The 25,439-nt window shown below is 39.9% G+C and overlaps 1 protein-coding gene across 1 annotated transcript in view; it reads left to right on the top strand.

Annotated features, from left to right (window-relative positions):
• The first annotated feature begins 11,602 nt into the window (after nt 1-11,602).
• Nucleotides 11,603-25,439, top strand: part of LOC114659582 (cytochrome P450 4B1-like) — a 48,643-nt gene continuing 34,806 nt past the window's right edge. The window contains exons 1-3 of the mRNA XM_028812149.2: nt 11,603-11,927; nt 21,815-21,959; nt 22,970-23,014. Coding sequence (XP_028667982.2) covers nt 11,727-11,927; nt 21,815-21,959; nt 22,970-23,014 — 391 coding nt within the window. The 5' untranslated portion in view covers nt 11,603-11,726. The remainder of the gene's footprint in view (nt 11,928-21,814; nt 21,960-22,969; nt 23,015-25,439) is intronic.

The raw sequence follows: 25,439 nt of genomic DNA, 5'->3' as shown, positions 1-25,439 counted from the left end.
GACATGTTTTATGCCTCATCTGCCCTGTTTCTGTCCGCTGCAATGTGACATCAGCGCATTAGATGTAGTCATGCTTGAAAGTATGAGAACCCGTTAAGGTGATATTATTTTAGTTATTATAGAAATATATGAATCTAACTCTTTCATTCTGTATAATTTATTAAGACGACTGATGAGTGAACACCACAGAGGTCAACCTCACTGCAAATTTGGTGGAGATGATTTAGTGCCGTGTTAGAAATACAGGAAAAATCACAGGAGGCACTAGACTTGGTAATAAAAGATAAGTGCAGGAATGGAAGAAGCAGGACTTAAGGGAACTTGTTTGATGTTGACTAAAATGGAATTGCTGTAAATTGTAAAATTTACATATAATATATATAATTAATATATATAGGGTGGTCCAGATCTAATTATGCAACTTTTAATGCAATGCAGGAAAACAATGCAAGATAAAAGAATTGTTCGTCTCCCCGCCATTTTGGAATGCAGGGCAGGTGCTGTCATCTATCAGCAACAAAAATAATTAGAAATAATTAAAAATCATATTATTCATGTTGATTGAACCATATGTCACTCATCCAGTTTTATGCTTATAATGTGCAAAAAGCATACAGTTTGTTTTTTGGCAAAATATTGTTAAATAAATAAGAAAAAAAATGGTTCTGCGTATAAACAGGAAACGTGATTCACTTGGGATTGAGCAGTTAAATTGAAGACAGGGCTCTTGACCAATGAAAGCACTGTGTTCATGGAATTTCTGTATTTGGTGCACAACATAAGGTGCACAATAATAATTAGATCTGGACCACCCTGGTGTGTGTGTGTGTGTGTGTGTGTGTATATCACAACTGAGGGCACCGTGGCTGATGTTAGCAGACTTGCTGACCAACCACAAGTGTTACCTGGTAGGTAACCACCCATATAATCAGATTGTGACACAGACTACGAATGCCGTGAATGTAATTACCCCGATCTACATGCTGTCAAATAAACGAACCACACGCCGTGGCGCAATGTTAGGGGCATCGCCTCTGGCGCTGACGTCCGAGGTTCGATTCCCGAGAGGGAGTGCAGTAGAGTTTGTACGCCTGATGAGCCCAGAATTAGGGCGAAACACGTGTCGTGTACTCTTTGCATTATTTGACAGTAAACTATTTCAACCATATATATATATATATATATATATTCTCAAATTAAATAAAGAAAAAACCGAAATCTTAGTGATTGGCAATAATGGATACAGTGAGGCTATTAGAAATAAACTGGATGCATTAGGATTAAAAGTCAAATCGGAGGTAAAAAGCTTAGGGGTAACCGTTGATTGTAATCTGAATTTTAAATCGCATATTAATAAAATCACTAGGACAGCATTTTTTCACCTAAGGAACATAGCAAAAGTTAGACCTCTTATATCATCGAAAGATGCAGAGAAATTAGTTCATGCGTTTGTCTTTAGTCGACTAGATTACTGTAATGCACTCCTCTCAGGACTACCCAAAAAAGACATCAATCGTTTGCAGTTAGTGCAGAATGCAGCTGCTAGAATCCTTACCAGGAAAAGAAAATCCGAACACATTTCTCCAGTTTTGATGTCACTACACTGGTTACCTGTGTCATTCAGAATTGACTTTAAAATTCTGCTTATGGTTTTTAAAGCTTTAAATAATCTCGCCCCGTCTTATATATCGGAATGTCTGACACCTTATATTCCAAATCGCAACCTCAGATCCTCAACTGAGTGTCTCCTTAGAATTCCAAGAGCAAAACTTAAAAGAAGTGGTGAGGCGGCCTTCTGCTGTTATGCACCTAAAATCTGGAATAGCCTGCCAGTAGCAATTCGCCAGGCTAATACAGTGGAGCACTTTAAAAAACTACTGAAAACACATTACTTTAACATGGCCTTCTCATAACTTCACTGTAATTTAATCCTGACACTCTGTATATCCAATTCATTATAATAACCATTCAAAATCTGTACTAACCCCTACTCTCTCTTCTGTTTCCTTTTCCGGTGTCCTATTGGTGGTGGCTTGTGCCACCACCATCTACCCAAAGCACCATGATGTTCCAACAATGATGGATGGATTAAAAGCCAGAAGTCTGTATAACCATCAGCATCAAGTGACTCCGTGAGAACCCTAACTACAAAGAGGACTATTTCATTTATGTTAGGTAGAATGCCCAAAGGGGACTGGGCGGTCTCGTGGCCTGGAACCCCTACAGATTTTATTTTTTTCTCCAGCCTTCTGGAGTTTTTTTTTGTTTTTTCTGTCCACTCTGGCCATCGGACCTTACTCCTTCTTATGTTAACTAAGGTTGTCTTATTTTAATTTCTTATTTGTCTTTTATTCTTCTTTTCTTCATTATGTAAAGCACTTTGAGCTACTTTTTGTATGAAAATGTGCTATATAAATAAATGTTGTTGTTGTTGTTGTTATATATATATATATATATATATATATATATATATATATATATATATATATATATATATATATATATATCACGGCATTCGTAGTCTGAATCACAATCTGATTGTATGGGTGGTTACCTACCAGGTAACGCTTGTGGTTGGTCAGCAAGTCGGCTAACATCCGCCACGATGCCCTCAGTTGTGAGAAGCAGATCATAGAATGGTTGAAATAGTTTACTGTCAAATAAATGCAAAGAGTACGCAACACGTGTTTTGCCCTCATTCTGGGCTCATCAGGCGTACACACTCTACTGCACTCCCTCTCGGGAATCGAACCTCGGACGTCAGCGCTAGAGGCGAAGCCCCTAACGTTGCGCCACGGCGTGTGGTTCGTTTATTTGACAGCATGTAGATCGGGGTAATTACATTCACGGCATTCGTAGTCTGAATCACAATCTGATTCAAGCGTTACCTGGTAGGTAACCACCCATACAATCTATACAATGTAGAACTGTAGAAAGTTGTAAATTCCAGTGATAATGGCAAGAATACGGCAATTAATAAATGAAATGAGACAAAGCGTTATTACCCTTAGATGTGTAGGCCTTTCGTTTAGAGGAATTGCCAAAATAAAAATCAAAGTGTCAGTGAGTCCAGTGGTGTCCTACACGATCCAAAGACAATAGGAAACTGGAAGAAACTCTGATAGGAAGAGTTCTGGCAGACCCAAAGTCACAAGCCAATCAGAAGACAAGTTTCTGAGGGTTACCAGCTTGATCACAGCACAATAGTTTATTGTAGAGAAATTCCAGTTGGAGGAAAGGATTCAACACACCGAGATCTGTTATGTGCATTGATTTTTTTTTTTTGGGGGGAGGATTTTAATTCAGAAGACTTTTTGACAGTTACCACCACTGCTAAGCTTCCAGGACAGATGAAAAGTGTTTCCTGAGAAGCAGAGTGCATATTGCATAAAATTTACAAATGTTCATTTTCACAGTCACTGTAAAAAGACAATCACCTCACTCTCCTCAACACTTGCAGGACTACAACACTGACTGTGGATTATAGTTTCAAGTTTCGGGGGTCACCTTATTGATAACCACCTAACTTGATTCAGTCATATTAAGAGATCAAAAACGAAAGCTTATCAAAGCCTTTGCTTACTCAAGTATCCCATAAAAATGTGACATGTCCTCACCTATGCAGTGTTGAGGTGGCTCTGAGGCTATGGATCTGCACTGGCAATTGGAAGGTTGCCGGTTCAAATCCCATAAATGCCAATAGTGACTCTGCTCTGTTGGACCCTTGAGCAAGGCCCTTAATCTGCAATTGCTGAGTGCTGTGAGAAAAGCGCTATATAAATGCAAAGAATTATTATTATTATTACTATGCTTTGCATTTCTCCAAATGTGTAATCGAGAGGTTACTAATCTTATTGTAGTATGTTCAGTTGTTCAAATTCTGAATGTCTTACAGAAAATGATAAAAACTATACATCCTATTGTTAGAAACGACTGGAACAGTTTCTAACATTCATGATATAATCATGAATTGCAGTCGTCCAGATCATAAGGTGTTCTCTTTGCTACTTTCGGGCAAGAAATGAGGAGTATAAAGCCATGCCCTTCCAACCTTAACGACAGATTGTTCAAATCTTTTAGATGATGATTAAGTGACTGTTCTATTTTAATCTACCATATATTAAAACGGTTAAGGTCTATGAGTGTCTGGACCCTTTGAGCAATCTGACTGGTCATTTTGGCTTTAGTGACAATCAAAAGATGAATTCTGAGTGTGAGACATATGAAGAGGTGTAAGGGCATAAGAGGCAAGCTGAGAACACACTCTCAAGATGGAGTGCTGGTCAAGAGAGGTTCAGACACACGATACTGAGGAAAGGAGCTGAAAGTACATGTGGGACAAGAGATATCAAATATTTTAAAACGTATTTGATTACTTGTCTTACACAAAACTTTACAGTTGTACATTTGATGACTGTCTATTAATGTTCAGATTATATAATTCCGTTGTAAAAAAATTAATGGGACCATAAAAATATTTTGTTTTAATGGAAATTTCATTATAACAAATATGTGGAAAATACGTATACTATTGTGACTGGGGTCGCTGGCAATTCGCCATTTCTAAAGGTGGCGGCACAAGGACTGCTCCGTAGCTGTGTCTTACTATGTAAATGTGCTTTCTGAACGATGTGTACAAAATTTAACACCCAATCTGAACTCGGCTTTCTGTCTCTCGTGCAACTTACTCTGTGACCCAAGCTTGGCAATACCTCTATAAAAACAATAGTGCTTCTTAAACAGTAAAAATATTTTTTTTGAAAATGAGACGTCAGAAGTAACTTTTTTATAGAAATACTTACATACTTCTAATTTTATTTCGTTCATGTCTCAATGCCCGATCTTTAACATTGTCTTCTATCTTGTTAGCTCTTTCAAAATTGTTGACAGCATTGAAGACGCCAATCTCAATGCTTTCACCACATCATTTTTTTTCATTCCGGAATCAACATTTTCTAGGATTGATCATTTTTCTTTCAGGGTAAACTGACAGCTTTTCCCACTTTTATTTGTTCATCACAAATAAAACCTTAAGAAGCACTATGAAAATCGAACGGTACAGTATCCGCACACGACACAGCTTCCCTTGCGGCTGCTCGGTGGAGCACTGCCTCAGAATTCAGCTATGTGTATGATGTCTCGCCTACATTTTGCTGAGCCTCGCCAAGACTGCCTGAGTCCGTAAATTTTGCAACAGACTGTCACTTTCTTTTGGTCTAACAAGAAAGAGACAACCTGTTGCAGGTTTCCAGAGACTCGATGAAAGTGTAGGTACGGCATTAAGTATGTTTTGAATTTCATTATCATTATCATTTTTAGTCGCAAAAACATTTGTTATACTGAAATTTACAATTCGTTAAAACAAAATCCATTTAACATGATTTGTCCAGGCCAAAAAAGAGTATTCATTATTCTGATAATTTTGTTACTTCAGTATTTGCTATAATGGAATTTGACCTGTATATGTTGTCATACATGTGCATCCGCATTCGTCACTGGTAAGCACTACCACCCCGGGACACCAGGGGGTGTGATTGGTGACTCTTCTCTCTCTCTCTCTCTCTTTTCACCCACAACTAAAAGAAAACACCCATTGAGGGCAACTGACCCTGCCCTTCCTGGGTCACAAGCTATCAAAAGCAGGGCACTCCAAGAAGGAGGCATCTCATTTGGGAGATGAGCCACCTGTACTATGGAGTTCCTGCCCTGAAGCCTGAACACTCCCCAGAGCCTTTTAACCTGCAGCCTAAGGCTACATTTTTATTTGGCTTTCTTATTGCTTGCAAGTTTGAGCAAACTTATTACTTTGGTAAATGGATTAGCCTGGTTGGCATCCCAGCATTTCATCTTAGCTCCTGTCTTACCCCCAGCCAACCACAATGTAAAATACTTATGGCAATTAATTGTATATCTTGTGATAATACATACATATACGTATAAATATCATCTCAGGTCAAGAGTCTGGGTGTCATCCTCGACAGTACTCTATCCTTCCAATCTCACATTAATAACATCACCCGGTCTGCTTACTTCCACCTACGTAATATTAATCGCATTCGCCCCTCCCTCACTCCTCACACCACTGCTATTCTTGTTCATAGTCTTGTCACTTCTCGGCTGGACTACTGCAATTCACTCCTCTTTGGTCTCCCGAATAAATCTCTTCATAAGCTTCAGTTAGTCCAGAATTCTGCAGCACGTATCATCACTCAAATCCCATCTACTCACCATACTACTCCGGTCTTGCAGCAGCTTCATTGGCTCCCGATTAAGTTTCGTATTGATTTTAAGATTCTACTATTAACATTTAAGGCCATCCATAACCTCGCCCCTCCATATCTGTCTGACCTTCTTCATGTTGCCATTCCATCCCGTAACCTTAGATCCTCTTCCTCCACCCATCTGACTGTCCCTCCCGCCCGTCTAACCACCATGGGGAGCAGAGCTTTCAGCCGTTCTGCTCCCAAGCTCTGGAATTCATTGCCTGCGGATCTCCGAAATATCAAATCATATTCATCCTTCAAATGTAAACTTAAAACGCATCTGTTTAAAATGGCTTTTTCTTTTTCCTCCTGATTATAATGGTTTTGTTTGGTTTTAATTTCTAGATTTTCTGATGTTTTAAGTTTTTTATAATTGTGTCTTTTATTTATTTATTTATTTATTGTTGTTCGGTGTCCTTGAGTTCCCTGAAAGGCGCCTTGTATAAATAAAATGTATTATTATTATTATTATTATTATTATTATTATAAATATATATATATAATATATATATATACAGTGGTGCCTCTGGTCATGACCGTAATTCGTTCCAAAACGTTGGACGCGACCCGATTTGGTCGCAACCCGAAAGTAATTTCCCCATAAGACTGTATGTAAATACAATTAATCCGTTCCAGACCGTACGAACTGTATGTAAATATATTTTTTTTAAGCAGAAAAATAGTTAATTATACCATAGAATGCACAATGTAATAGTAAACTAAATGTAAAAACATTGAATAACACTGAGAAAACCTTGAACAACAGAGAAAACTAACATTGTAAGAGTTTGCGCTAGACCCTTATGAACCGCTCACTGTAAATACTTTTTTTTTATGAGTTTTAAGCACAGGGAAAAAAAATTAAATGCCACTTCTCTTGTGAAACTTTTCAAACCATCCTCTACTGTCTTTAAATTCCTCACCTTCGCCACTCGAAGAAGGATTTCTTTTCAGCAAATCGCCATGAATTTTCCTGGCTTTCTTGCATATGATCGCCTCACTTACGTTATTATCCCCTGCAAGTTGCTTCTCGTTCAACCACACTAGCAACAGTTTTTCCACCTCTTCCAGCACTTGAGGCCTCTGCTTGGTTAACATTATAACTCCTTTTGTGACATCAGCTGCTTTGTTAGGCCCTGTATACGCAAACAAAAGAAAATGGGAAACGGAGAATGGGAAATCATTGGCGCGTACGAACACGCATAGGGAAACTGGCCGCCAGTGTTTTTGTTCGTCACCAGAGTGTGTGGTCATGAACAAATGCAAAATTTTGGCAAACTTTATGATCATAACTCGATTTGTATGTGTTCGGAAATGTTCATGACCAGAGGTTCTACTGTATATATATTGTAATAAATGGTCTCTTATTTTGAGCCTACTTGTTTTAACCCTCCTCTGGAAAGTGTGTAGAACTTAATAGATGTATTTAAGATAAGTTGTCTTACAGTGGGAGAGTTAGTACCCTGATGAATTAGTCTGTTTATATCATTGTGTGGGGCAATAAGCAAAATTCAACTACTGGGACCTCATTTCTAAAAGCTTGCGTATGCTCAAAGAGAAGCTTGAAATGTGTATATGCAACTTTGCACGCAAATGTCAGAATTTATAAAAAAATGCTTGACATGAAAGCTTGCGTATATTTACAGCAAGTCTGACCCATGTATACACTCGAGTTCTAACCTAGGGTACTGAGTTAGTTTGTCATGTGGTGGGTGCAGCAATGCACTGTATCAGCGCATGCTCCTAACCTCCTCCTCCTGACCTATGTGTACGCAACATTTGAGAGAATGGGAAATGATGACATCCTTGATCAAGCAGAGAAATGCAGAAATAACAGCTAAATGACGACTAATAATAATAATAACAATGATTCATATCACTGAGCCATTATTATAATGTGTGTTGATGTGCAAAACATATTACACCTTAAAAGTGTAGACTATGATGTACAGACTATATTTTGGTTTCCTTTTAAGAGGGCCAGTGCTACGTATTTCCACTGAAGAACTTTTTTGTTTTATTCGTCAGTTTATATCGGCTATTTGTTGTCACTTCCCAGGGAACTGGGTGGCAGGTCAGGAATTTCTCCATCAAGCGGCATTCCATCATTCCTGCTGTAATGGAAGCTATTAACTGACCAGCGAGACACTACTTCATATGGTGTGGGTGCACATATTGTATGTTTGACATTACATGTTTCGGTCAACATAACATGGCAACTTGCAGAACAGCCCGGTTCTCCTAATGTAATCAGAGTACTTTACTGCACTCATATTCTAATAAAAGCACCCAGTGAGAATGAAGCTGATTTTCCATTAATGCACAAATCATACAAGGGGTGATTGGCAAACATCGTGTCTCAATGGTCTGTGTCAACCCATGATTAATTTATTCGGAGACAAAATAGCTTTGGCAGGCGTAATGGTGCTGTAAATGGTGTCCTGCTTGTTGGTAAGGTAACGGACTGAACCCTCAGTGTTTCATGCGGCCCCTACTATTCATTGTAACAGCAGTCATGGTTACATGTTCCAGGTGATAGCGGATACCCGCTCAAACATTGGTGCCTCAGACCTTTCCTGGATCCCCATGAGTGTAGAGGAGACACACTATAATGCCATCCCTGCTCTTGTGTTCTCAGTTGCAGAACACAAGCAGATAATCTTGAATGCAGGAGGCAGGGCCTTGACGCATCAGGAAGGAGAGGCTGCTGTAGCAGCCAATGAATTACTGCAGCATCGCAATTGCTTATGTATGAGGTTGATTAGCATGCTCCATATATTAATTATTCAGGGCGGTGTTCGAGGCGCACTCACATATACATATTTCCAAGGCAGTTATGATTTATAATTGCAATAACCAACATTGCCAACGCGGTGATGAGACTAGGACATTTCCCTGAATGCTGGAAAACTGCTGATGTCATAGTTTTGCCTAAGCCAGGAACAAACAGATCTTTCCCACAGAACTACAGACCAATCAGTTTACTTAGTACTCTTGCTAAAACCATCGAGAAAGTAATACTGAAAAGACTCTAAAAATATACAGAACAGCTACAAATAATCAATGAAGAGCAACATGGCTTCAGAACTGGACACAGCACCACTCATCAACTCCTGAGAGTAGTGGAATACATCACTGAAGGCTTCAACACTAATAGATCCACCGAGGCAATCTTCCTTGATGTATCCAAAGCATTTGATAAAGTGTGGCACAATGGCCTTCTCTACAAAATGATTAAGACAGGTATTCCAAATTACTTAGTTCACTTCACAGCCTCTTTTCTTAAAGGAAGAAAATTCCAGATAAAGTTAAATGGCATCAGGTCATCACTCAAGAAAACAACTGGCGGTGTCCCTCAAGGCTCACTACTTTCACCAATCCTCTTCAATATCTTTGTAAGCGATATGCCAAAGACAAGTAGCACAACACTGGCTCAATATGCAGATGATACTGCAGTACTCTACAAGTCCACCCAAACTTGGGTTGTCACAACAAGACTACAAGAGGCAGTCACGACCCTGGAGCAATGATTTCAAACTTGGAGAATCAGCATCAACCCAGAAAAAAAGCACTGCAATCCTTTTTAGCAGAAGGCACAAACCACCGCCTGGTACCATAACAATGTTTGGTCGTCCCATTTCATGGCAAGACACAGCAAAATACCTGGGAGTTATATTAGACAACCACCTAACGTGGATAAACCACATCACTGAAAGTATATCCAAAGCAAGAAGCTCACTCGGCCAACTGTACCCACTGATGAATAGAAAAAGTAACCTGAACACTACAAACAAAATACTTCTGTACAGAAGCATCATCAGAGCTCAGTTACTGTACGCAGCACCAGTATGGGGATACGCTTCCAATGTACTCATACATCAGATTCAGTGCCTCCAAAACAAAGCTCTAAGAATGGCACTCAACGCACCATGGTATGTAACCAACGACTTGATTCACCAAGATACCAAATCCCTGTCGATTCAACAGTCCATTCAGAAGAGTTTTATCAAACTATTTACCCAACTAGAAACTCTTCAAGGGATTCTCCAATATGAAAAATGTCAATACAAGAAACACAAAAGACCAAAGGCAATACTGGACGACTAAACACCTAAACCATCCTAAAATTCAGCAACAGGAACTCGCACAACCCCTAACCAAAACAGCCAAAACTGATTGTTATGAGACAAGTTAACAAGAATCTCACAGATTAAAAAACACAGAGATGAAGGAGTGTGAGAGGCATTGCCTCGGTAAACCACAAGAGAAGAAAGATTCCAGTCCAGTGTTCGAGGCGCACTCACATACGCATATTTCAAGGCAGTTGTGATTAATAAACAGTAAAATGAGCAGAAATGTGCGAATGCCAGCTTTATAATTTTTTTGTGCGCATTTCTTTCATGTTCATATCCACACAAAGTTTTTTTTATAAACAAGGCCCCTGGTCTGTTTGGATAAACTTTTATTCTGTTGTACCTGATCAAGGGACATCAGTGCGGGACATGCTTGAATTCATCGAAGTAGACAGAAGATGGTGATTCCTAATTTATAATGCCAACTGCCGCCACTGAAGCCTTTAAGGATGTAGACTCACAGATAAACTGCCCTCCTTCACTTTATAGACAGAAGAATCAAAGTGTATTCCATCTAGGCATTTCTCCAGTACTAACTGCTTGCTTCTCACCCAGTACTGGTCACTTAATTTGGGGGACACTGTGAACAGGACACCTTGGCCCTCGATATGCATTACCTGATTTTTTTTAACCCCTAAGTAGCAACAGTTGTTTCATTTGCGTCATTGCCATTTCCTTTGTAGCATTCATAAGACAGTCTGACAAGAAATAACTCAAATGCTTGCAATAGCTTCCCCTAAGATATTACGTTTTAGATTACCATTTGAAAAGAGAAACATAATAATGGTATAGGATTCCGTGAAGGTAAGACCCTGTTTAATATACCAATGAAGGTTTGTTTAATATAGAAAAACGCACTGAAGGCAGCCCCCATGGGACTTCTGCTGTCTTCTGTCTTTATAAAACAGAACCTGTCAGTTGTTCTTTATGGATTGAGATCTTATTGTGCTCATTCGACACAACGAAATCTCTCTCATAACATGAAGCGTTTTAACACGTTTTGAGATAGCAAAAATGTATTTTATAATATGTGATACAATATCTTATGTATATTTTCACAGATGTCTTAAAGGAGGATTAAAGTGTCGCTATAACAGCACGGGGAATATCAGAGAAAGTGATTCTTAACAATACCTTAAAATTCCCTAATCTAACTTGGCATTCGATTCACGGAGGGCTCTAAAGTCCGTTTCACGTCAAAGGGGGCGTGTAGCCCGATCAGGAGAGATCTTTTGGAGAAGCCAGCCTTTTTGATTACTGTGCGGAAACCCCGATCCATAAAACAACTAGAGAAGTGAAGCAGCATTCCCGCCGCCTTACTGCTTAAGCCATGGGGTTCGTTGAGGGCATGCTGAACGTGTCCTGGTTTCCAATCAATGCTCATCGACTTTATCACTTGATTGCCGTCTTTTGCCTGGTGGCCGTCCTGCTGAAAATAACGCGGCTGTTTCTGAGAAGAAGCGAAGCGATCAAAATCCTGAAGCAATTCCCAGGACCCCCGACACACTGGCTGTATGGACACGTGCACGAGGTAAGGTGCACTAGCAGTACAGTCCATCGTGCAGGATGGGCAAGAAAAGCTAATGACCTGGAACGAGTTACTTAGAAAATAATGCATATCGCTAACTTGTACCTCACATTCTGCTTTAAGTTACACTCACTAAGAAGATATCGCTGTCCCGTGACATTCAATTTAGTGCAGGTGCGTCATAGCAGGGTTGTTGAAGATCTGCTTGTGCCCGCGCCCTCTCGCCTCTTGGTTTTACGCATGCGCCTAACCACGCCCGACGTTAAATGTGCACGCGCAGCCTCGTCTCTGTTGAGCTTTTTTTTTTTTTGCTGCCGCACGGCACCGTTATTAATTCTTATTCCGAGGCTGTAGATTTAAGACGTGTTGTTTTAGCGCGATGTGCTTTCATTTTAATTTTGTTAAAAAGATATCAAAAACAGCACTTTTCAGCAAATACTCTGTTTTATCTTCAACTGGGGCTCACAATTCATCTATTAAAATAAATTAAATTCCTTACGGATATTTCATCAACCCAGAAAAGTAATGTAAAGGCACTAAAAGAGCAATACTACTACTACTACTCTGTACAAGACATTTATAGTCAAAAGGAGAAGCCATTAAAAGAAATGCATTCATTCCAGTTTATTCTCTGTGCAGTTCCTTACTTTTAAACATTTACTCTGGCAGTTTTCCTGTTTCTTGTGACCATCACCGCCATTGCTCTTTTCAAAAAATGTTTAACATTACTTTAATGAAGCCTGATGCCAGCATTTAAAGACGGAGCTAAATACTAATAATAACAAGTAATTATTGTGAAGCTCAGAATAAGATTAAGACGCCTCTGTGCCCGGCGCATCGTTAGTTTTAGCAGATATCATAATATAAGATAAGATAATACTGTATAAGATAATATAATGTGAATTTCCCCTTGGGATTAATAAAGTATCTATCTATCTATCTATCTATCTATCTATCTATCTATCTATCTATCTATCTATCTATCTATCTATCTATCCTGCCTACTATACTAAATCTATCTATCTATCTATCTATCTATCTATCTATCTATCTATCTATCTATCTATCTATCTATCTATCTATCTATCTATCTATATCATGGGCTTAACGCCAGTGACTATCCCACCCCATCCCCGTTATTCACCCCAAGGACATCGCGTGAGTTACACACGGATGTCAGATCGAAGAACGGGTTGGGGTGGGAGTTATGTTTTAGCGGGAGCGGCGTCACGGGGGTGCCTCTCAAAGATCGGGGGTCGGACATCTGCGATCAGGGGTTTAGGCCACCCCGAAAAAAACAACAACACACCTTCCACCAAAGCCCCACGAGGCCAATGCTCTGTGTGAAATTAAATAGCCGAGCAATCGGCTGCTTGCAGTGCCCAGTACAGACGGGCATGGCAGTGTTTGGCTTGAATTATGCGTGAAATGAGGGGAGTCTGCAAAATCGGTTTTAGGTTGCCAAATTAGAAAATTAGAAATACAGGACACTCATAAAATCTCTCCCTGTATTACTATATATATATATATATATATATATATATATATATATATATATATATATATATATATATATATATATATATATATACATATATATATATATATACAGTAAATTTATACATGCCCTCTACATACCCAGACCATTATAGGCCTACTATATAAAAATAGAGACATAAGTTAAAAACATAAACCAGGGATTTTAATGGGTTATGAGGAAAACGAAAGTGAAGTCATTTGAAAATATTTATTTAATCCAGACAACAGTATGACTCTGTATGTTGCAATGCTGATCCAGAACTGCACAGCAGCGTGGCTGGAGAGCAAAATGGTAAGAGTGTTGCTGTCCTCAGCCAGCCATATCAAGTGAACATGTTGGAAAAAGGCAGCAAACACAGCTTTCCTCGTTACATTTGGGTTATTTTCATCAAGAGAATCTGAGAAAAGAAAGCATAATTACTTATAAAGTTACAACTAAGTACCGTAATAGTAAAAATATATTTTTATTATGAAATTTGAAAATGAACTAAATATGGGACATTTGGGTGTCCCTGAAAGGTCAATACAGGACAGGGGACAAAAATGATCAAATATGGGACATATCCCTTATATAAGGGACGTCTGCCAATCCTAAGGGACAAGGTGGCTGCTGGTTTTTGTACCAATCCCGATTGCTTAATTTCACAATGAAATCGTCCAGGTAGAACCCACTCCTCTTCACAGCTCGAGACTCCCTACAAACAAAGCTTCTGAATGCATTAAACGTCAAGAAGTCTGTGTGTTGCATTTTTTAAAAGCATGATTAACTCTCTGCTAAGGATCTCTATTCATTAAGTCACCCAGGGGTTTGTGGAGGTCTTAATCAGGCCAACATTTTCACTCCAGTGGCAGCAGGCAATATCTTTGCAAAATAACAAAATAAGCTTCTGTGCCTTGAAAGCATAAAACCAATTGAAAACAAGATTTTTTTTTTTCACTTATTATTGTCTAGTTGTCTACAGAACAGAGGCAGCGATTCACATCTGGGCATTAACAGTCAATGTCAATAAGAGTGCTTGGCAAAGACTTTCCGAGGTGAATCCACACCCCTGGCCCTGAAAGGTGCCCTGGAGGAAGACAAGCAGCGAAGTGAAGCATGCAGCTAATTTTCTTCTAAAATGTCTGACACTCACAAGAATGCTTTTTTTTTTCCCTCCTTAAAACAAGATGAATACATTATTTTGCAATAGATAGATAGATAGATAGATAGATAGATAGATAGATAGATAGATAGATAGATAGATAGATAGATAGATAGATAGATAGATAGATAGATAGATAGATAGATAGATAGATAGATACTTTATTATGTGTATAATCTCAAAACACAGATCAGAACTTGATAGCATTGGCTTGAAAAATGGAGATATTCAGTAAGGTTTAAGGCTTTGTTTTTTGATAATGGGATCCTGGTGCCCCAAACCTCCATTATAAAATACAAGAGCAGGCTAGTTACCTTTAAAACTTATAATATATGCTTCACTTTAGAATGCAATTTCATGCGGCACATTCATATCTACCATAATGTTGAAGAAATGGAAAATACTGAACTTATTTTTCAAAGATGGATACTTACAATGATGTTTGCTCTTTATTGATTCCAAATACTAACTGGGTACGCGCAATATGTCAAGTCGATTGTACCAAGCACCACCATCACCATAACAATAAGTAAATCAGAGTATATTTCCAAGAACAGTAAACTTCACCAAACATCTGGTTTGGAAACATCATAAAATCTTTTATTTCAGAGTCACTAGCGGCATTGCACTTGCACCTATTTTTTTTTTTTACTGTTATCTAACGAAGTCCAAGGTCAGAATCTTTGTTTAGTAGAGTCTGTCTAATTACACTTTGCAGTGAATGACCTTAGAACATAGCCAGCAGTGGATCAAAAACTGTTTAGTTTTTGGAGAAAGGAAAGAAAAGAAAAGAAAAAAAAAGATAAGAAAAATAGAAATTTTTTGTCAATGCACTGCTGCTGAGCGAAGTGGAAAGGGTTGAACTCAGGGTTTGAATTCAGGGGGGACTTGGAATCCTTGCTGATAATAAAAGAAAAGACTTCAAAAATTGTATATGTTATAGTACAATATCATGATTATTATGGGAGTAAGCATGTAAGTATGTGCTGATTAAAGCACATAAGTAAATAACACATAGTCTTCATTCTGCATAGATGACCTGACTGACTAAAGCACAGTACACCCTTTTTTCGGGACTATGGGTCTACATATCAGCACCTATCTAATATTCATATAGTCATTAATAAGTCATGAAATAAGATAAAGACAACAACACCTAACACTTTAGTTTGTCACTATTTATTTGCAACAGATTATTTGAAGCCTTGTAGAATTACCAATAATAACTCGAAGTAACTATTTTCTGTATTAGTTTTCATTGATCTCTTCAATCTACCTGGAGACATTTTGGTCCACTCCTCTTTACACCACTGCTTCAGTTCATTGCTATTTGATGGCTCTTGTTTATGCGCATCTCCCTTAAGATCCTACCGATTGATTCATTGAGGTTGAGGTCTGGATGTTAACATGGACATTTCTAAACCTGAAATCTTCTCCTTTTCACTCCATCAGATACTATCTATCTATCTATCTATCTATCTGTCTGTCGGTCGGTCGGTCGGTCGGTCGGTCGGTCGGTCGGTCGGTCGGTCGGTCGGTCGGTCGGTCGGTCGGTCGGTCGGTCGGTCGGTCGGTCGGTCGGTCGGTCGGTCGGTCGGTCGGTCGGTCGGTCGGTCGGTCGGTCTGTCGGTCGGTCGGTCTGTCGGTCTGTCGGTCTGTCGGTCTGTCTGTCTGTCTGTCTGTCTGTCTGTCTGTCTGTCTGTCTGTCTCATGTCTTGGCCTGTGTAGACTTCATATGTCTTTGTGGGGTTTCCTCCAGCTATTCGTGTTTTCTTCCCATATCCACAAAGACACGCTTACTTACAACTCTACTCATGAAGCATCCTGGCCTACTCCATCTTCTCAAGAATCAATGCAATGGCTAGGAAATGGGCTGATCATGCACGGCATAGCTCAAGCCACTGCATTGATTTTTGGGATTTTGAGTTCTTCCACAAACTCAGTAATAGCAAGTGACATCACTGGTCTCTACAGAAACATCTGCGTCGTTTTATGCTGCAGTCTTTTCAAACAGTCTGCATAAAGAAGTTCTATTTAGTATTAAACAATACAAAAGCATGACTGTACCTTTCAGTTGGCTAAAGAATATATACAAGTTGTAGGTTTGCTGGTGTGGATTGTTCTTATTTTTCCCAGGCTGTTAGCTGTTAGATGGATGGTCATAAATATTCTTCTAGAAAACACTGCTACAAAAAAGAGTTCATGGTGACAAAAGGGACCTGACAAAAGTAACTGGCACTCATCATTGTTTAGTCTGTATTTAACACAAATTTGATTCAACAAAATATTTCAATTAACAGCACAAATGAAAATGGCATGGACAAAAATGAATGAACCCTTAGCCCAATATTTTCTTGCTCAACCATTAGAAGCAATCACTGCAAAGAAGCAATTCCTGGAGTTCTCCGTCTGACTTCTGCACCTGCCCACAGGTAGTTTAGCCCACTTTTCCTGAGTAAAATGCCCCATGTTTGCAGGGAGTCTTTTCTAAACTTCATGTTTCAGTTCTTTCCATAGATGTTTAAATGGATTGAAATCAGGGCTCCTCAGAATAGTCCAATGTTTGTTCTTAGCCATTTTTGGGTAACTTTAGTTGTGTGTTTTGGCTCATTTTCCTGTTGGATGATCCATGACCTGTGAGATTTTTGACTCTGGGCAGTACATTTTGATCCAGAATGTCTTGATGGTCTTGATATTTCATTGTTTCCTGCACTGACTCAAAGCACTCCGTGCCAGGTGCTGCAAAGCAGTCCTAAAACATAAGCAAGCCTCTTCCATGTTTAATAGGTGGTCTGGTGTTCGTTTCTTTGAAAACTTCATTTCTTCATCTACGGACAAGCTGAGATGTTTTGCCAAAAAGCTCCAGTTTTGTCTTATCTGTCCAAATACATTCACCCAGAAGCATTGGGGCTCATCAATATGCATTTTAGCAAATTTTAGTCTGTCTCTGTTACGTTTTTCTTTCAACAGTGGAGTCCTCTTGGGTCTTTTTCCATTGTGCTCACTGTCACTCAAAAAGCGGCGGGTGGTGTGACGAGACACTGACGGACCTTGACCTTGGAGTTCAGCTTGTTTCTCTTTACTAGTTGTCCTTGGCTTTTTGTCTACCATTCTCACTGTCCTTCTGCCTGTTCTGGGGTCGATTTTCCTCTTGCAACCGTGCCTGGGGAGGTCGGCTCTCATGGACCTTAAACTTCTTAATAACTAGGGGGCTTTACCCCTGCTTGCTTTGCTCGCCAACCCCCCGCCCAGCCTGTGCTATGCGCAAGCCACTTAACATCTCTACCTCTCGTGTATGTGGATTTCACTTTCACCAAACAACAAATCTTTTAATTCTCATGAATAGGCCTCTTCATCGGGAATAAACACTACTTTTCCTTGATGGCAACACGAATTAGACAATCTGCAAGTCTGCAACTTAAAGTTTAAATCTGAACAATATATTCAATCTTTTCTCGCTGTTCTGTTATTTCAAAGATTAATAATTTCCTTTTGTTTGCTCTAATGCGATTTTTACTACCTTTTTTTTGAGACTTTCGAATTTTCCTACTTCCATTATCTCTAACCTGCTCTGCATGTGTATCGCGCCAAAGTTTTTAAATTCTTTATGACGTACTACTTTGTCATCTACTCTTTGTCTTTTATTTCCAGCCCTGGGTGTGGTTAAATCTCTTGGCACAAAGTCTTGTCTTGTGGGACTTGAAAGTATCTCTCTCAAAAAGTCACCTCTCATTCCAGGCTAAAAAGTCTTATCTCCTCCCAGGATTTTTTATTATAATAGAGAGATATTTGCAAGCAGGAACATCAATCTGCTTGGAGATGGTCTTCTAGCATCTGCCTTCAACATGCTTGTCTTTAATTTTCTTTCTGATCTCCTCAGGCAACTGTCTTCTTTGCTTTCTCTGGTCCATGTTCAGAGTGGGACACATGATGATACCAAACAGGAGAGTGACGACTTTTCTCCATTTAAATCAGCTGAAAAGCTGACTTCACGCTTGGATACCTATGTGATACTGAAGAAAGGAAACAGCTGGGGGCGGCACGGTGGCGCAGTGGGTAGCGCTGCTGCCTCGCAGTTGGGAGATCTGGGGACCTGGGTTCGATTCCCGGGTCCTCCCTGCGTGGAGTTTGCATGTTCTCCCCGTGTCTGCGTGGGTTTCCTCCGGGCGCTCCGGTTTCCTCCCACAGTCCAAAGACATGCAGGTTAGGTGGTTTGGCGATTCTAAATTGGCCCTAGTGTGTGCTTGGTGTGTGTTTGTGTGTGTCCTGTGGTGGGTTGGCACCCTGCCCGGGATTGTTTCCTGCCTTGTACCCTGTGTTGGCTGGGATTGGCTCCAGCAGACCCCCGTGACCCTGTGTTCGGATTCAGCGGGTTGGAAAATGGATGGATGGATGGATGGAAACAGCTGGTGTAAAAATTCCCTCTAATCCAATTATTTATGATATTTTCTAGGAGTATCAACAAATGTGCCCAGGTCATTTGAGAATATCTTGGTAGAATAAACAATACTTGATCACTTTTCACACTTGGTTTTGCTCTATTCCACTGTCGGGCAACGCGCCGTGGAATTTTCTAGGGCCGCTGCGAAAACTTTTGTAAAATATTTAAAATTGCTAGTGTTTTTGAACTTTTGGTTGATTAAAAAGATAATGTTTAAAAAAAAAATATGTTGGAAAAACAGATAACGGTTAATCAGATTGTTGAATAAACGAATGTATTTATTTTGAATGCAAGTTAAAATTTTCGCTGTTCACCATTCATCATAATATCAACACCAGTGGTGTCAAAAACACATCTCGTGAGACTTAAAAAGTCTCGTTGTTAGAAGATCTCGCTCACTTTACGGATAGAAGAAGGCGGAGCAAATATAGAACGAGAAAATACGAACGCTACTGTTTTTATTGGCGATTGTCCATAGATTGTGTCGTCACGACTTTTATTTATGGGCAGTCCCTCAGGTGCGCCGCGAAAGAAACTTTTTGGACTTAGTGCGCCGCAACTCGAAAAAGGTTGCCTTTCACTGCTCTATTCGATGACATATCAAAGGCATGTAGTTATACAGGGGACAATTATTTTTCATTGAATTACTTTTCAGAAGGCTTACAGCATTTTTTCAATGAGCTATAAGGGGACCAACACACATGTTCATGTCTGTAGGTAGGTAGCACTTGACCTGAATCCCCTAGGAAAGATCACACGCCTCTAGCTCAAGTCAGGCCAGGCAGATGCACCAGCCAAAGATTCGGGAACGCTGCTGTCACAATGATAGATTCTGGTTCTTATACACTTCACGTTAGAATTGCTGATTACCTCTGGTGATCCATTGCTTTACTGTTTCAATATTTACTTCAATCCTTTACTTACAAACTGACTTATAATTTATTTGTAATATAACTGCATTAAAAGCAAACTAGTGGATTAACAATATGAAAAAAGAGCTTCAATAAAAACATGTTTTAATAAGCAGTGAGTAAAACGAGTCACAGGCGTACACCATTAATATTTATTTTCATTTAACATGTAGAAAATAAGGAAGGCTGAGGAAAACATGTGAAAGAAATGAATTTTGAAAACAACCCTAACAATCATCCATCCATTATCCAACCTGCTATATCCTACCACAGGGTCACGGGAGTCTGCTGGAGCTAATCCCAGCCAACACAGGGCGCAAGGCAGGAAACAAACCCCAGGCCGCAGGGCACACACACACATACACACTAGGGACAATTTAGAAATGCCAATTCACCTTGCCTGCATGTCTTTGGACTGTGGGAGAAAACCCACGCAGACACGGGGAGAACATGCAAACTCCACACAGGGAGGACCTGGGAAGCGAACCCGGGTCTCCTAACTTCGAGGCAGCAGCGCTACCACTGCGCCACCATGCCGCCCACCCTAACAATCAATGAGACTTTAATTAAACAATGAGCAACAACTTCCTCCTACCAGAAATGATCAGAGTTTAACTTAGGCTTATAATGTAGTGCAGTGGTTCTCAAACTGTGGGGCGAGCTTCCCTAGTAACAAAAAGGGGGGGCACGAAGATGTGAAAAAAAGAAAACAAGAATCGAAAATATGAAAAATACATCTATTGAAACCAAAACAAATTAACTTAAACTACATTCTGATACTAGATAAGTAAATATAGAGTTAGATAAATGTTGATAAAAGTTAAGTAGGTATAATAAAATATGCATCTATGATATATCATTAGGGCGGCATGGTGGCGCAGTGGGTAGCGCTGCTGCCTCGCAGTTGGGAGATCTGGGGACCTGGGTTCGCTTCCCGGGTCCTCCCTGCATGGAGTTTGCATGTTCTCCCCATGTCTGCGTGGGTTTCCTCCCACAGTCCAAAGACATGCAGGTTAGGTGGATTGGCGATTCTACATTGGCCCTAGTGTGTGCTTGGTGTGTGGGTGTGTTTGTGTGTGTCCTGCGGTGGGTTGGCACCCTGCCCGGGATTGTTTCCTGCCTTGTGCCCTGTGTTGGCTGGGATTGGCTCCAGCAGACCCCCGTGACCCTGTGTTCGGATTCAGCGGGTTGGAAAATGGATGGATGGATGGATGGATATATCATTAATTAAAAAAGAACAAATTGGTATTAGTGGGCTCCTTTCAAAAAAACGTTAGGGGGGGGCACGATTAAAACTGTTATGAAAACTCGGGTCGCAAATACTTAAAGGTTGAGAAACGCTGATGTAGAGTTGTCTCAAATGCGACATGTCATAGCTGCATTCAGTACGGTGTGGTTATTCTGGAGTCAGCGCCAAGGTGAAGTGCCATAGTTGGGCCACTAATTCACCAGTTGTCTGATCAGGGTGGGCTTGTGAACATGCGCTGAGCCAGATCAATGCTGACAGCGCCAGAGCTGAACCAGAATTGGGCCAAATGTATTGTGCTAACTGGGATTTGTGATGGCTGTGTTGCTAAATTTACTTTCTGATTCAGGATGCACCAGCCATATAGTTTATATATTTTATGGAGATTATATGGCTGGCTTTGAAGTGCTGTCTTGCCAATTCTGATTCCATTTTTGCTCTGTGTTCTGAATTCAGTCTCAGTTCATTGGATTTTTTTCAATGACCCTGAAATGAGACTTTTCATTTTTAACAAAATAATTTTCAAACAAAAAAAAATTACGAATAAGAGTGATATTCTTTCTTTTTTGTTGTGTTTTCTCTCTTTTTTTTATAACATTATGAAAAAAAAGTTTCGTCAAGATGGAACAGATCTGGACGTATCCTGTTCTTGGGGGAAAGTGTATCCTTATGCCTTTCCATTATGGTTTGGACCTTTTGTACCTTTCCTCAACATCTGTCATCCTGAGTATGCTAAAGTCATTCTTACTACAACAGGTATGTTGATTTACTGCATGCAAGCCTAAGCCCAATATACCCTGGTTTTATAAAAATCTATAATATAATACTTACATTATTATTTGACTGACACTGTTATCCAAGGTGACTTACAACATCTGAAACACAACTGGTAACATTTCTTTTGTTTTTAGAAACAGGAAATGTTCGCCATTGGATTTTCCTTTGGGATTTGCTCACCTTGGATTACCCTTGCTGGCAACTTTTTTTGCTTTTTGTGTTCTGTGAAGCATCATGTACTTACAGAGCATTTTTTTATCAACGTAAATCTTTTGTTTTATAAAAATTCTGCATGGCCCTTTCTTATACAATATCTAGACTGGAGTTTTTTGCAGGATTTCCTGCTCTAGTGGGCATTTTGTGAAGTGTTCTTGGAAATCTAGTGCTTTGGGACCCTCAGTCATAAAAACTCCACCCAAAAATTATATTTGTAGTGGTGGCTAAGGAAAAAAAAATCAACTTTGTGTTTTCATCTTCATGAAGAAATGAGACGTAACAGTGGCCATGAAATACCGTGTTGCCCCATTTGCTATCTGCTTTGTTTTCAAAGAAAAGTCTTGTAAATTGCAATTGTTTCAACCTTTTACTCAAATCCAGTTCTTGTTGGTTTATTGGTTGCTTGACTTTTTCCCTAAATATTTCACTTGAATGGTCTTTTGGTTTTGTTATTTTCTTTATAGTGAACCATACCCTGCCTGTCTGACTTCTCTTTTTGATCGATATTTTAAAATTAATATTTTTATTTTGCTAAGCAAAAGATAATTTCTGCCTTTTGTCAAAGTAGTTGTGACGCATAAATGTAAATACTTAAATACATGAATGTTTTTTTTTAAGTTTTGCTTATTACTGAATTTAACTAATTAACTGAGCTGTACTGTAAATATTAAATTATTTAATCTAATCATTTTAATGAGGCTTTGAAACTGTACAAAAAAGAACTGTATGAGAGGGAGTATAATAAATAAGCATATTCACACTTGCATTTACAGAGCCGAAAGATTCTTTTACATATACATTTTTGATTCCATGGATTGGTAAGTCCCTTTTCATTGCATTTATATATATTTAGCTTTTTTGTGTCTAAGTGTTAAATGTTTTTTAACAAAGTCGTAATTATTTGTCATATAGTAAACGACATAGTTGCACAAACTGTGCTATAAAGCTGGCACAGAAAGGAGATGTTGTCATACACTCCCTGGCCTACCTCAAGGCCTCCTGGCCAGGTGAGAGAGCGGGGTACCGATCAGCTGGGATGCCAGTTCGTCCCTCACAAACATGTTTGTTACCAGGCTCTCTCTAATCATGTTGAATGGCTGAGGTCTCAAGTTAGGCCACCCAACCCTAACTTTATGGCCCTAGAACCCAATGTGATCTATTGGGTGAGACATTGTCGATCTACAGGAAAGTGCAGCATGTTAAAAATGATCAAAACCGTCTGGCTTCTAATGTGAAAAGAGAAGGCAGTTTGGCACCCGGCTGGGGTTCATGCCCTGCCGGGATGCCCAGGAGGACCGGAGAAGGGCTTGTGCCTCCTCCAGAACACGAGGGGGTGACCGCCCTGGTTGCTTTGGGGGCTTTGGGGGCCACGGGTTGGAAGCTTGGACGCTCTACCCTGTAGGGGCCCGTGGCCACCGCCAGGGGGCACACTGAGGCTTTGGGGACCCTGGACCCCAGCGCTTCCGCCACACCCGGAAGTGCTGGGGGGAAGAAAAGAGGGGACACCTGGAGTCCTTCCGGTTGCGCAGTCCGCCACACAAGAGAGTGTCGATGGAAGAGTGTCGGGAAGCACCTGGAGCCCATCTGGGGGTGTATAAAAGGGGCCGCCTCCCTCCATTCAAGGGCAAGAGTCGGGTGGAAGTGGATGAAGCTCGGTGGAGAGGAGTGGAGACGGACCAGAGATTGTGAAGGCATTGTGTTGTGTGGCCAGGACTTAAGGGGTAATTGGTGCTGCGTCACTGGGTTTGTGCTCACTATTGTAAATAATAGCTGTAAATAAACGTGTGTGTGGTGAAACCATCATGTCTACCTGTCTGTGTCCGGGCTGTTCTCCACAGCAGTTAAAAGAGCAGGTAGTCCATGGAGATATATTACATCATCCTTATTAATGCTTATAGTCCTCCCTCCGCAAATGGGGACCTAGCAATGGAAATGATTCATTCTGTCACCAACACTTTAATGACAACAACTGGAACAAATGATGACAAATTTCTATCAGTTTGTGACTGGTTCCACTCGAAGAAACAACAAGCTGGACCTGCTGTGTTCAAATGTTAAAGATGTCTTTAAATGTAAACTACTGGCTCATTTGGGCAAATGTGACCACAGCCTGATTCATCTTACTCCTAGCTACAAGTCTATTATTAGACGGCAGCCTGTTACCACAAGAATAGTGAGGAAGAAGAGCCTGGAGGATGAAATGACTCTCAATGACTGCTTCCATATGACAGACTGGGAAATGCTGTGTGAGTCACATGGGGATTACTAAGCAGCTAAAAGGTCTCCTGGAAGAGAAAAAGAGAGCATTCAATGTGACAAAGAGGCTCTGAAGGATGTAGAGTGTGTGTTAAAGAAAAAGCTGAGTGAAAGAATGGAAGCTTATGAAACTAAAATAAAAACATTTTGAACTTGCTTGGGAGTTTAGTGAGCACTTTTTAGTTTAGTTCTGAGATTTTTGGAATTCATTGGGTTTTTGACTGCTTTGCTCTGCATTTTGACTATTCTTTGGATTTTGTATTGGGACTTGTCCACGTTGGACTGTCCTTTCTGGCAACTCCTTTTTGCCTTGTGTGCTCTATGGGATTCATCTATTATGGTTCCTGTTTTATTGCTCAGTTTCCCATACCCACCCAATCAGGTAAATGTGTATGTTATGTTATCTTTAGCAATCTACTGAATGGTGAAAAACAGTTTCAAAGATGTTTCAATGGTTTTTTTTTTTCATCAGTCATAATTAGTGTTGATTGGGTCACCGGTGAACTCATCCAGTAAATATTTTCCTGAAAATTCAGTGTACTGGCTTAGGCAAACTTTTTTTCCCAGTGTCCCATGATGCTTTGCGAGAACAGCATGACATCACAGAGCTGCAGCAGCCAATTTTGGATGGGACATCCCCCCCCCCCCAGAGTATTTAACACTGATCCCAGTATTACGGAGTATATCAGATGCACCACTATACCGGAATAAATTCCTTTTCTGGTATGGATTTCATAAGAATTGTTTTCCGTGTATGCTAAAATTTGTGAAAAAATTTGTGAATACATTTAAACACAAAATGTGCATGCAGAAGGAAACTGGAAATGTGTTGATGTATTTGTGTCTTAAAGTTAATATATTTTTTTGTGAACTTGTATGTGACCTGTATGTAATATATGAGCCTTCCATTTTAATAGTATTACCCAGAGTGCTGTACAGTTGATGCAAACAGGAAGAAGTGAAAAATCTGAATGCTTTAGTGTTGTG

Source organism: Erpetoichthys calabaricus, chromosome 10 (assembly GCF_900747795.2).
Source record: "Erpetoichthys calabaricus chromosome 10, fErpCal1.3, whole genome shotgun sequence".
Classification (NCBI taxonomy): domain Eukaryota; kingdom Metazoa; phylum Chordata; class Cladistia; order Polypteriformes; family Polypteridae; genus Erpetoichthys; species Erpetoichthys calabaricus.
The sequence above is the reverse complement of the archived record's forward strand: the minus strand, read 5'-3'. Positions and strand labels throughout refer to the sequence as shown.